This window comes from Rhodnius prolixus, unplaced genomic scaffold (genome assembly GCF_049639745.1).
Source record: "Rhodnius prolixus isolate KJV_2025 unplaced genomic scaffold, Rpr scaffold_1, whole genome shotgun sequence".
In the NCBI taxonomy this organism is placed as follows: Eukaryota; Metazoa; Arthropoda; class Insecta; order Hemiptera; family Reduviidae; genus Rhodnius; species Rhodnius prolixus.
The window spans coordinates 37,117,626-37,131,249 of record NW_027411581.1 but is presented as its reverse complement, the minus strand read 5'-3'; the positions used below and the strand labels follow the sequence as shown (position 1 = coordinate 37,131,249).

The following is a 13,624-nucleotide window of genomic DNA, read 5'->3' as shown; positions in this document are numbered from 1 at the left end:
CTTCTTCAGAGAAAAAGAGGATCTGAGCTTGGAAGTTTAAAATTTAATTTGTCTAAATTTATGTACAAATCTGAACATATTCTTGTAGTCACTTGTAATATATCATTTACCCCTTTAATAATACTTACAGCCGTACAGTATTCTTGCATTGGATGAGTCAGTTTGTGGCTCTTAGCTTTCCGACCAGAGAAGAAACAAGTCTGGCACATATCAAAATTGAAGCATTTCAAACATCGATATCTGTGGAGAGAATAAAAATCATTTAATGAATTTAACCTTCTTTTAAAGATATTGTAAAAGATACTGCATTTTTGGAAACAAGGAAATCATTTTTGGGGATATGGTTTCGCAGAATTACAATTTTTTTTTTTTTTTAACTTCAAGTACCGAAAAAGAAGTATTCTTCCTAAAATAATAATTTCTAAGTAAAAACAAGGGTTGCATAATTCAAAGCTTACTTCTTTATCAGTTTTTAAAAACAAGTACAATTTGACTTTAGGGTCATTCCATGTCAAATCAACACAAAAAAAGACCATTTTTGACCTCACCATCTCGGATTTTCTTGAAATTTAGCACATGTGTACTATTGGTATAGACTTGGAAAAATATGAAATTTTACTGTGATATGTCAACTGGTTTATGAGTTACAGGGCTTTAAAGTTGCCAAAAATGGGCTGAAAAACAGGGAACCCCGTGTTTTTGAATTACTGTAGAAGCTTTCCTAATTGAGCTACAGACTTGGGATTGGTGTCATTTTATAGCATATATAATGCCCTTTCCTGTGATATGCGACACCATATGGGTTAGGATAAATAAAGTTTGTTAAATTTAAATTTAAAATTTAAATTTTAAATTTTTTAAAAAGTACATATTTTAAAATTTTAAAATTAATTCCATGAATAGCTAGTAGTGTTATGAATCACCAGGCAAAATATTAATTTGGGACGACAATGGCTTCATTGTTAAAAAAAATTAAGACTAAAGCTCCTTTTCATGGAAAATATATTTTAATAAAATTAAAGTAATAAATAAATTGAAAATAGTAATAATGAATCAGTGAATCATAATTAATAATTATTAAGATTTAAAATATTGATTTTGAAATCATTTTTAGAATTAATAATTATGATTACAGTAATTATTCATATTAATTATAATATATTATTTTAATGAAATTATGCAGTTAATCAAATTATACAAAAATAATTCAATTCAATATCTTTGTTCAAGAACAGTCTTCTTTGGCTGAGATATCAGCCTCTTTAAGTTGGTTTAAGTCGGCAAAGGGCCTTGTGATGGCGTAGGTGTTGTTAATTTTTTTTAACAATGAAGCCATTGTCGTCCCAAATTAATATTTTGCCCAGTGATTCATAACACTACTAGCTATTCATGGAATTAATTTTAAAATTTTAAAATATGTACTTTTTAAAAAATTTAAAATTTAAATTTAACAAACTTTATTTATCCTAACCCATATGGTGTCGCATATCACAGGAAAGGGCATTATATATGCTATAAAATGACACCAATCCCAAGTCTGTAGCTCAATTAGGAAAGCTTCTACAGTAATTCAAAAACACGGGGTTCCCTGTTTTTCAGCCCATTTTTGGCAACTTTAAAGCCCTGTAACTCATAAACCAGTTGACATATCACAGTAAAATTTCATATTTTTCCAAGTCTATACCAATAGTACACATGTGCCAAATTTCAAGAAAATCCGAGATGGTGAGGTTCAGACCCCGTGTTGATTTGACATGGAATGACCCTTTATTTTATCCTCGGTGTTTGTTAAAAAAGTTTGGATGTGCAGAAATGCTGAATATCTACATTATCTATTACTAATTAAAATTAAAAGAAAAAGTCAACCCTATTAAATGATGATCTATCTTCTGGCGATTAAAGAAAATCAAAAACAGAATGAAGGAAAACAAATAACTATGATGGATGCAATCTCAGATAAAAGAAATATGTTGAATTAAAAAAAAAAAAAAATTAACTTTTGAGGAGAGAAAATTACAGATGGAAACTACGTCTCATTCTTATTGCATACCTAAACCCTATTATGGGGTACTGTTTACAAATGTTGCATTTAGCTTGATGTTTTGCAGATTCACTGGCGGCCACTCTATGCAATACTGGTAACCAAACCATACTCTGTGGTTCTCGTTCCAACCAACTCAGAAACTGCACTGCCTACAATAAGAAAACCGTTAATTGAAAGTAACAATAAGAAGAATTAATCTAAAACTCTTCAATTTGCCTTCTTTTTTAATAGCTACAAAAAGCAAAAATAATAAAGAAATTACTTCTATGGTTGTGGAATTATTGCCAGCTTGTTCGAAACAACTTCTTACTGAAGGTTCTATATTAGATCCTCCAAAGGCAGCTACTTCACCTAACTGCCTTGGAATTTGTATGCAATCGTGAAGTAATAAACCAAGTTTTCTTTGATCAACTAATCTACTAGGATCCGCCATCAAACGGAATAAATCTGAAAAATATTTATTTCATTTAAAATATTGTAACCTAGGCAATCATAATAATAATTATTATTGTTTAATAATAATAAATAAGTTTCTGAAAAAAAAAATACTTACATCTATACTTCTGTTCTAAATGCCCTTTGCACAAGAGGACAATGCCAACTTTAAATGATAATACTCTGACTTGTCCTGTTCTTTGACTGCAGACAAAAATTAGTATTAGATAAAGTGAAGAATCTTAATTTAAATAAATTTGAAAATGGAACGTAATAAAATATACATATATTCATATCCTAAATACAACAGTTTCTGTTAGCTACCATTTTACCTCTTCTTATGTTTCTATCAGGTGTAGTGACACAACCGGCTGTCTACTGCCTAGAGCGGGAGAATGGTAGGGATACCATCCCTCACCAAAAGGAAGAGTCTATTGGGAAACGCGGGCTAGCTGCAGAGCGGTACGAAAAGGTAAGGAATTGGAATTACAAATCAGTTCAGCAGTACACAAGTGTCGCCAACACCTTTAACTTAGATGAATGATTGGTTGGTTTTTAATTTAGTTATTTATTTATTTATTTTTATATATTATATATATTTATATATTACAAAACAGTATAATATCCTTTATATATCTTTTTCAAATTCATCAACATTATCTCAACACTTCATCCCCACTCATTACAAATTTAATGAAAAGATCTGTGCGATTTAGATTTACGAAAATACGGGTGACTTTTAGACATTTCTTTAAAAACGAATATACTTAGAAAGGGAAGGCACTATTCCTACAAAAGCTGCGTATGTCTCGTTGGACCAATTTAGAGAGGGTTATATGAGTCTGCTCTGGTGATATGAGCTTGGTTCCTTTAGGGCAAACTCTATCCTTATTCAGCACATCTTACAGCAGCTGCAGCTGTGAATCCTTGTATCAGCAGATAAAAAGGTTCTGATAAATTAGGCATGCCGCATTCAATTACAAAACGTCACCTGCCACTATTTACTCAAACAGCTTATTTGGGGTATGAAATGGTTGATCTTGGCCTAAGGTTTTTATACAAGAAATTACGCAGTTTCAAAAATATGTTTTTTCCAAAATAATCTTGAGTCCAATAGACTTGCTGACTACACGATTCTAGGTGGAGATAACGACTGTAATAAAGGAAATGTGGAAACGTCAGCACCACCTAGATCAGTATGCCTGCATGGCCATTATTACGTTTAATCTGTTCGGGAGTGTTTTAAGAGAATGCTTAAGTGTCTGAGCTACTTCTACGGGAGAGTCCTTAAGATCTTATTTTGGGCTGGTGTGGAGGACGAGAGGATTTAGGCTCCTAGTCTGGGTCGCCAATAATAAAAATAATAAGACAGCAGTTTAATGGTGAAAGACGAACGAGGGGCGCGAATTAGCACGACGTCGAAAGCTAAAGAAACTACTAGACCCCTCGTTCCGGTTACGAGTTCTGCCCCCTTTGGATATTTCCTCGTAGGAGCTTCTTACGGTTCACCGTACAGTGTTCGCCTCGAAATAACACTGTCCGGAAGTCGACATTGCTGATAAAAGGATGCGACATCATGCGCCTTAATTAAAGAAATACAAATAAAATGAATAAATTCGCTTAGCTTATAAATAATTCCAATTTACTTCAATTCTACAAACTGACCTGTCGTATACATTTAGAAGCCAGTTGACAGCTAGGTCTAAACATAAAGGTACGTTGACTAGCGATGGATTTTCTGTAGCTATCTGCTCATAAATTGTGTTTAATACACTGATCATATCGGTGACATCTAATACCTTATCGTTTTGTGCTCTTAAACCATGACTGTCAAATGCATCGATCGCTCGATTAACGGTTACTAAGTCCACTGAAGGTAAGAAGTTTTTATTAATCAACAATGAATAAAATCTTTATTGTAAATATTCAAATTAGCAGAAGGAATATCTGAATATACTTACAACACATCCTTTTTTGAACAGTCCGAAGTTTTAAAGCAGTTCTATATGCTGAAAACCTAACTTCATTCAAATCAGATAGTGAGTTCATAAGTTCTGTCATCTTAGGATGGTCCCAGTGGGTCGTTTCGAGTTGATGACTGTAAATGGAATGGTAATTACTTAAAACTTGTACATATTACTTCCTGATTAGTATTTATACGTAAATCTCAGAAATGAAATTTATAAAATACAAATTATTTCCAGTAACAGCTTACTTGATATAATAAGGCACTTTGGTGGGTGTTGTTGCTCTTTCCCAAGGCCTGTCTACAGAAGCTGATAGGAAACTATGATTAGGCGGTACTCCACCGGAGGTCAACCCTCTCAGTGCCTTGAATCTGTCGTCCACTGTCATCTGAATTGCACGCCACCTGAAGTGAAAATTTGCTATTTAATTTTCAAGAAAATTATTCTGCGGAAATTTCTAATATAGCTTCTTAAAGTATTAATGAAGAATATTTAGTTAAATTATTGTGCAATAATCTTGATTTTGGGAGCTCATGTATAAAGAAAACTGCATTAATTTAATTGGCAAATTACGTAAAACCTTTCAGATTACTTATTGCAAATCGCAGAAATGTCTGCATTTATTTAGAAATAGAGCTACTTTCTGATACTGACTGATTTATAAACATCGATCTAGTACTGACCTTGCGTTCAGGTCATCCACACGTGCCAGTAAAGCTGGTGATAAGTCTACATTGCTGGTTCTGAAGCTTGCTACATGATCGTTCATGTCTTCTATTGATCTCTGTAATGGCCCTAACCTTTCACCAAATTTCTAGGGGTAAAAAGGAAAAAATAATTATTACATATTTATAGATAAAATGCTGTACCATATATTTGATTACACTGATGAAAATATTTTAGTTAAATAAATTAATTAGTTAAATAATAATATAATATAATTGGGATTTATTGCAGTAAAAACTAGTCAAAAGGCAAACTTTTTGAAAGACTTGATTTCAGCCTAACAGAAATGTTTTTAGCTGCTCTGAAAAAGATTTAAAAATAAAACAAATCTAGTAAAATCCACCCACAAGCAAAAAAGAAAGGACAAGAAAAGGAGACTATAATTGGTGTTGTTTTTGAATACAATAGAACAATTTCTTCATTCTACCTGAAGGTTGTCCAGTTGAGCAGGAGCTTGGGCAGGATCTGTAGTGGGCTGCCACGAAGCGCAGGCTGTCTCTGACGCTGCCAGCCGGCCGCTTGCATCCTCCAAACACTTCTCAAAAAGGCGCATCCTCTACAAAGAAAAAAAAAACTGAAAAAAGTGTACTATTGACGTAAAAATGAGTAAATTGTTTTCAAAAATTTCGAGTTTGAGTTTTCCGTTTTAATGCCTCCTCAGTCCGAAATTATCTATTATTATTATTTTGTTTTTGTTTGTGTTTGTGTTTTTTTTTAAAAAGAGAATGAATTGTCTGTGAGTATATGTCTCTGAGTTATAACAAAATATCACCAACTATGAATCGCTGGCAGCTGGAACTTTATATTCAGATTGGGCCCGTACCAACTGTAATATTGCCATCAAAATGCTTCAACCTAATATGCCACTTTGGATTTTGGTATACATATTTTCTCGAAAATGACTCTAACGATTTTATTACTCATGGTGGTACACTATTTCTATTTGACAAATTATTCCAGGTGAAAATTGGGTCAAATCTCTCATCTAGAGTCTGGGATGGTTACTTTTCTCTTTAAAATATCATTTCAACGTCATTTCGGTTCAGCATTTTTTATATTTTCAAGAGCGATCAAATGATTTGCTAAAATTCTGTTTTTATAGAAAACCCAAAACCAAAGGTACCACTTTTATATTATGCCACCTGCGATTCTCTCGGTGTACGGATTAAGAGTTATTATTTGACAAACTTTTCTAGCCAAATTCATTTTGGAAATTTTGAAGGGTAAATTAACAAACAATTTGTTGAAGCATTTTTTCCGACAATTCCATTATGGATACTCTGTGAGCGAAGGTGAGTAGGTTCCTTTAAAATTGATAAAGAATTCAATTTGAATCAAATGCTTGAAGTTTTAAAAAATTTGTGAGTTTCGAACTTTGAGACTAGCGGTAAGGGAAAGTCGTATGAGTGATCACTTTTTTATTTTACCTCATCACATTGTTAAAGTACAGTAACTATTAGAGAACTTTATTATCGAGAAAAAATGAAACCAAAAGTTTAAAAATCTACTTTATTTATTTCTATTGTTTTAAAAAAAAAGTATTAGTAATTATGTTTCATCTTAACTACAAATTTGGAACTGAATTAACAGATATTTACGTCAAATAATATTGTTACAACTGTCCAGTATTATTTTGAACATATGCTCTTACTCTGTAAAGACGATCTACAATAATATAAACGCCCTTCAAGTAAACTTTCACAGTTTTACAGAACTTTTTTTGTTAAATACCGTCATTATGTCAGAGGAATTTAAAGTCGCAACTCTGTGACGTTACAACAACCATAATGGTTGGTTGAGTGTGGGCGGAAACAACTTATTGATGACGTTCCTAACACAAATCCATGTAATCATACTACGAAACTATTATTTAAGAGGAGACATTGTGCTTCTTGTTATATACTATTTCTTCTATCGATAAATAATATCTAATCGAAGTAAACTGAAGTAAAAATAAATAAAAGTAAATTAATGTAAAGTTGTAAAGAAGTGTAGTAAAATAATGTAAGAAGTAAAGCAATTTCTTTCAATATCGCTTAAAATAGCTCCTATCTGCAGAAAGTGCAGTGAGGTTATTTTATCTGGAGTGAATCTTCTATTTAATGAAGTTAAAATTTTCATAATAATTCCTCAGATATCGGACTGTATCATGATGTGAGAACACGTGAGATCGTCCTTCGCTTTCCAAGAACTCCTTGAAAAGTTGTATTTTAGCCAAAGTATCTAAATAAAATTTTTCAATACTTTGAAAATGTCTAAAGAAATACAGGATATTGTTAGTACAAATGAACCTTTCTTTGAGAATATCGAGTAAATTATATAAAAAGAATGCATCGAGTAACTGACACATTTCTTTGCACCTTAGAGGAAAAGGCGGTAATTTGGGACACCCCTGTTTTTGTGAAACCAGTAGTGCTATCTGTTAGTTTTTGGTGCCTTACTACTCTTTGGGGTAGGCTTTGTCTGCTGCAGAAGGCAGTGCGTCAATAGAGTGGCAGCTTTGTCCAAGAGAGGACCGTGTTGATTTTGTCAATGCTAAAAAGTTTGTTATTCTGATGATTAGTTTCATCAGGTGAATCAGATTTGTCCACTTCAACCCAAAATTCGACACCAGATAATGAAGATGCGGATTGCATTTTTTGCGGAGAAAAGTTCAAGAACTCAAAGCCCGGAGAAATGTGGATTGAGTGCATTGTTTGTTGTCATTGGGCTCAAGTGGAATGCACTACTTGTGAAAAAGAGTCATTTGTTTGTAATTTTTGTGTCCAGTCCACCTATCATGTCTTGACTTTTCTCTAATAAAACTAATTACACCCTAATTTTTATCCTTAATGTATGATAATTGTGTAGAATATAATTTTGTGGCAAATTTAAGGCTTATTTTTACAATTCATGGAGAAACGAGAACATTAACTATAATTATTTCACTTTCTGAAAATCCAATATGGCACCACGACATACTTTTTCAGTGTAACTCCAGACTCCTTGCTGTAATCCACTCAGGACTCCAAATTTTCAAAGACAAATAATGTAAATAATGTATGTACTCGTATATGATTTTACTTCTGAATAGATTTTAAATTCTGTAGTGTTCAAAATATGAAAGGTTAAAAAAAAGACTGTCCCACTTTACCACCTTCTCATCTAATCATAAATGAAAATTATTGAGAAGATTAAAAAAAAAAAAAAAAAATACAAGTAAATTGAATTAAAATGTATTTAACTTAACGACTTCCGGGATTAAAGAATCAGCTGTAAACATGGTGGCTAACAGTTTTGACAATATTTGAAATTATAGAGTACGTATAAAAACTCTTTTAACGGATTACGAAACGAATAGAACAAAATAACAGAATTTCTAAAGAAAAGTGAATGCAATAAAGGCAGAAGTTAAAAAGAGAAGTTTAAGTAAACTCATGCCAAATACATGGGGAAATAAATATTGTTTAGTTAAATAACCATTTGTTTTGTAAACATGATCCCTTTAAAGTTAAAACATTCTAAATCTGGTAGTACCACACAGTCCTGTGTGGTTCCCACTGTTCTATATAAAAATCAGTTGAAAAATAATCAATTATAACTTTTACTTAGATTCTACACAATTTTTTACTGGTACATATACATATGTACATATATAAAATTTGAGAAATACACTACAATGTACTAATAATAACTAGTGTAAATTATTGCGATACACTATTTTATCTGATGTAAATAAAAGAATTATATTTTTAAACTCAAGGTATGCGTTGTGTTTATTTCGTGAATTGTTGGGCCTTTTCCAGTTAAATTTAGCAATACCGTCAGTGCCGTGGTAACTATTATTACAGCTGCTCTCCCTTCAAAGCACCATCAAAACACTTCTTCTTTCATAAATAGTTCAGTCTGTAGCTGGGCTGTTAACATATTGACAACTGGAGATTTTCTCCCCCCTTCAAACAGTGGGAGAAATTAGATTTATTTTTTTGCATTTTAGCATTCTCACGGCAATGTCACACTCTCCCAGCTGTGTACAATATCCACGGTCAGAGATGGGCATTCAGTAATGCTAAATTAAATACTCTACAATATTTTAAGGCTATTTTAATTTTACAAATTTATATTTCCAAAGTTCTTAACTAATTTTAAGAGTTTAATTTTTTTTAATTAGGTATATGAAGTTTGAAACTAACTCACAAGCCATTATTACCTTCTACTCAACAATTATTTTGTAATTAAACGGATTTTTAATCATTGGGCCAGTTAACTAAAACGTTCCTTTGCTGACAGATGCTTGGGTATTCATAAAATTCTTCACTACCTGAGGTAATGCACAGTAACAAACTGAAACATTTTTTATTTTATTTTTAAGAAAGAAATAATTTAATAATAATAATAATAATATATATTTATTGTTTAAAGATAACATCTTCTAACAATGAGTTTAGTTTTTTTAAAAAAAAAAAAAAAAAAAATAAGTGGACAATGCAATAAAAATAGCGTACAAAAAGAAAAAGTATCCATAAAAAACAAGAAAAAAGAAAATGTATCCATAAAAAAAAAACAAATTATGACAAAAAAATGCGGTTTCTGTTTATATATACAATTTGATTATATTTATACAAATCAATTATAAATGAACGAAGCTCCAAACAGTTAATTACAAAATAAAACAAATCATTCGACTTATTTAATGAATTTATTAAAAGAAGATCCTCCATGATACAACCTTGACTTGCATAATACTTGTCAATGTATTGCTTTCTTATGTTATTGTAAACAGGACATGAGAATAGAAATTGCTGTAGAGATTCAAATTCCAGTTTGTTACAGATTGTGCATACAACCGAACCATCTAATACGTATTTTGAAAAGAAACTGCAACAATTACATATTAGATACTCTATTCATTCACATGCAGTAGTTAGATATCTCAGACGTCATATTCTTATTTAGAAAGACATTTCTGTTTATCAGGACTTGTAATGCAGTTTTGGATTAGTTCTTTATAAAATCTACCTGTTTCAGAGATAAGTTTTATAGGTTATTATTTTTCCTTTAAAATTGATTTCAAAACGTCCGGTAAATATTTCCATGTAATTTTCACTTGGATGTAGTCCAAATTCCTGGCCGAGAAAAATAAATTTAAACGGCCCAATTAAGACAGTTCTTTCGTGGTTAAAAGCTTTTCAAATGTTAAATGTTTGGGTGCAAATAATTGAAATAATTCTTATTCACAAAATGGTAGTTACACTTTCCTTTACAATAAAGTTTTTATCATTGATCTGTTTTTCTTGAGTTTCAACATTTGTAACGTGTTATTTTATTTTTTATAACTTTAAAAAAAAAAGATTTATAATAATGGTGTAATGAGGGAAGGGATTAGCTATGAGGTTAGCATACTGGACTCCCACGCGGAGGTCCCGGGTTCGAATCCAGCAGCTGACCCTTAGATTTTCTCTTCCTAGGAGCTTCTTACAGCTCACTGTCCGGTGATGGACAGTGTTGTCTGTAACGAGAGAACACTGTCCGGAGGCCGGCAGTGCACTGAAAAAAGCTCCGGGCGCCAATAACCTTAGATGTTGACGCGCCTTAAATCATAATAGAAAAAAAAATAATAATGGTGTAATGAAAATGAGGGATGAAGTAGTGTTAAAAGTATATTTACACCGGGTTACAACCTCACAACCCCACTTAGCCTTGGTTCTACTCGTTAGCGGAAATATGAAGTTTTATACTATGATATGCAGGCTGTGATTCAATCGCAACTTAAGTCTCTGGGTCCTGGGTCAACCTGGGTCGTATACAATCACGATTGATTCCAAATGTCCGTGTTCACCTGAACATATAATTCCAGTCTGCAAAAAATATTCCAGTGGTAGGGAAGTAGTTGGGACCTCATAGTTAAAGCTGGATGTTACGCTTTCTCTGAGCTTACACTCTATATTAAGCAATGTCAAAACACACAGAACTGTATAACTTTATAGAAAAAAGCAAAACATAGATCTATAAACAAGCCTAAAATAAATAGGAATAGTCACAATAGATAAATAATTGACAAAATATAAATAAATAAAATTCATAAAAATCGGTTCACGCGTTTAGGCGCAGCGTTGTTTACAAAAAAAAAGTAACAAGAAGAACAAGAACATTTTCTGAAAATGCCGTTTAAGCCCATTTTCAGCAACATATTTCTCGAAATCTATTTAATCTATGTTGTTGCAAAAAAATTACAGTTATAAAGGAGGGTTTGCCCTATATTTTAAAGAAAATTTGGGAATTTTATCTTTTATAGAAAAAGAGAAACAAAATTGTCAAAGTTGGGTGTTTTTCAACGTTACACTTTTTCGTGCAGTTTTTGATGATCAACCCTTATACAACTGTCCTACCTGACAGTTTTAATATCCTAAGACAGGTAAGAACAATAATGAATAATCCCAATTAACGAGACAACTTACCCCATTAAAATACCGAGTTACATTGCGATCTGCATTATCCTGGAAGCCAAGAAGAAGTTGAAGAAGGAGAAAAGAGAAATTGTACATATTAAACTCGTTGGAACCTTTTCTAGAGAGGGTGAGGGAGAGAGGGAGGAAGAAAAAAATATCTGCTCTGAAAAGTAGTCCTTCCAAATTCGGATTTTGAAAAAAGTTACAATCGGCTTTCCTGGTGGGTCACTATGGAAACATGAAGTTTACAGTTCCAGCAATATTTTGTCACAGATTACCATTTTCTAAAAATCACTCTTTCAGATTCAGAGGAACTAAAATGGGGGGTTTTCGATGAAAACGATATCGAAAATCTAATGGCGGAAACGATGTTTCTCGGAACTAAGTGTCAATACACCAACCACAAGCTAGGTGACAATTGGCTGCTACACATTTGAAAATGTGAACAAGTTCATTTATCTGGGCTTACTGGTGAATGAAGACAATGACGTGTCAGCCGAAATAAGGCGAAGGATTGTAGCGGCTAACAGAAGCTACCTTGGGCTACGGAAGCATCTGAGAAGTCACCTGATTTCAAGGCAGACGAAGCTGCGATTGTATAAGACCCTCATCCGTCCAGTCTTGACATACAGCTCTGAAACCTGGACCACATATACGAGGGTCATTCAATAAGTAACGAGACAAATTATTATTGCTCAAAAACGGTTTATTGAATCAGTACAAAACTTTGGTTACTTTTCAACATAGTCCCCAGCAACATTTATACACTTGTCCCATCCTTCTGCTAATTTGTAAATGCCCTTGGCATAAAATTCTTTGGGTTGATCTCGAAGCCACTTTTACACCTGATTTTTTACCTCTTCATTGGATCGAAAATGTATCCCTCGTAGACCATCTTTAAGGGGTCCAAACAGATGGAAGTCTGATGGGGCGAGGTCGGGGCTGTAGGGGGGATGTGGAAGGATCTCCCATCCCAGTTTCTGAAGTTTTTCTTTCGTCAGCTGTGCCGTATGTGGACGGGCGTTGTCATGAAGCAAAATCACGCCTTCAGTCAAGAGCCCACGGCGTTTAGTTTGAATTGCAGGTCTTATCTTGTTTTCCAGCATGTCACTGTAGTACTGGCTGTTGATTGTTCTTTGGCCTTCAAGAAAATCACAATAAATTGGCCCCTGAAAATCCCAGAATACTGTAAGCATGACTTTACCGGCAGATGGCTGGGTCCTGAATTTTTTCCGAATGGGAGAAGTCGTTTGCTTCCACTCAAGGCTCTGTCGTTTTGACTCTGGCTCATAGTGGTGGATCCATGTTTCATCGCACGTTACAATTCTTTTGAAAAAACCTTCTCCTTCAGTCGAATATCGATTTTTCAACTGTTGACTGATTTGAAGCCGGGTTTCTTTGTGAGCGTCCGTGAGTTGTCTGGGCACCCATCTCGCACAGGTTTTCTTGTACTGCAGCTTGTTGTGAATAATGTTATGGACAGTTCCAACACTCGCGTTTACTTTTTCACTTATCAGTTCAACGGTGATACGCCTATTGTCCCGAATTACCGCGTCAATCCGAGATTCGAGAGAGGAAGTCCCAACTTCGATCGGTCATCCACTGCGTTGCTCGTCAGAAACTTTTGTACGGCCACTTTGAAACTGTTCTACCCGTTTGTAAACGTTTGAACGATTCAAACAATTGTCTCCGTACACTTTTAACATTCTTTTGTGGATTTTACTACCTTTCTCACCTTCCGCGACTAAAAATCTGATCACGGCACGTTGTTCTTCCACGGTGCAATTCTCGAGCGGACTCGCCATCGTTAACTGAGTAAATTTAAGGTTATGTTTACAAAATATAATTGAACAGCTGATCAGATGTCATCGCAAGGTTGCCAACTTTATGTCTTGAAAGTTTCATACGGATCAATTTAGCTGTTTTTGAGCAGTAGTAATTTGTCTCGTTACTTATTGAATGGCCCTCGTAAAACAGATGAGAGGCCTCCTAGTTTTCGAAAGGAAAATACTGCGGCGAATTTT

At 33.5% G+C, this 13,624-nt stretch overlaps 1 protein-coding gene and 1 long non-coding RNA gene across 11 annotated transcripts in view; one reads left to right on the top strand and one right to left on the bottom strand.

The window, feature by feature from the left end:
- The window catches only part of LOC141448166 (dystrophin, isoforms A/C/F/G/H-like), an 898,384-nt gene that overhangs the window by 15,407 nt on the left and 869,353 nt on the right, over nucleotides 1-13,624 (bottom strand). For all 10 annotated transcript variants that reach the window (XM_074116317.1, XM_074116303.1, XM_074116369.1 and 7 more), the window contains 9 exons: nucleotides 5,600-5,728; nucleotides 5,130-5,260; nucleotides 4,695-4,850; nucleotides 4,441-4,577; nucleotides 4,145-4,349; nucleotides 2,598-2,683; nucleotides 2,307-2,491; nucleotides 2,051-2,193; nucleotides 129-240 (listed from right to left, as the gene is read on the bottom strand). In XM_074116317.1, the coding sequence (XP_073972418.1) occupies nucleotides 129-240; nucleotides 2,051-2,193; nucleotides 2,307-2,491; nucleotides 2,598-2,683; nucleotides 4,145-4,349; nucleotides 4,441-4,577; nucleotides 4,695-4,850; nucleotides 5,130-5,260; nucleotides 5,600-5,728 (1,284 nt within the window). The remainder of the gene's footprint in view (nucleotides 1-128; nucleotides 241-2,050; nucleotides 2,194-2,306; nucleotides 2,492-2,597; nucleotides 2,684-4,144; nucleotides 4,350-4,440; nucleotides 4,578-4,694; nucleotides 4,851-5,129; nucleotides 5,261-5,599; nucleotides 5,729-13,624) is intronic.
- LOC141448310 (uncharacterized) lies at nucleotides 2,610-5,605 on the top strand. The gene is made up of 3 exons (XR_012454948.1): nucleotides 2,610-2,749; nucleotides 2,833-2,951; nucleotides 5,404-5,605. It is a non-coding gene; the product is annotated as an uncharacterized lncRNA (long non-coding RNA).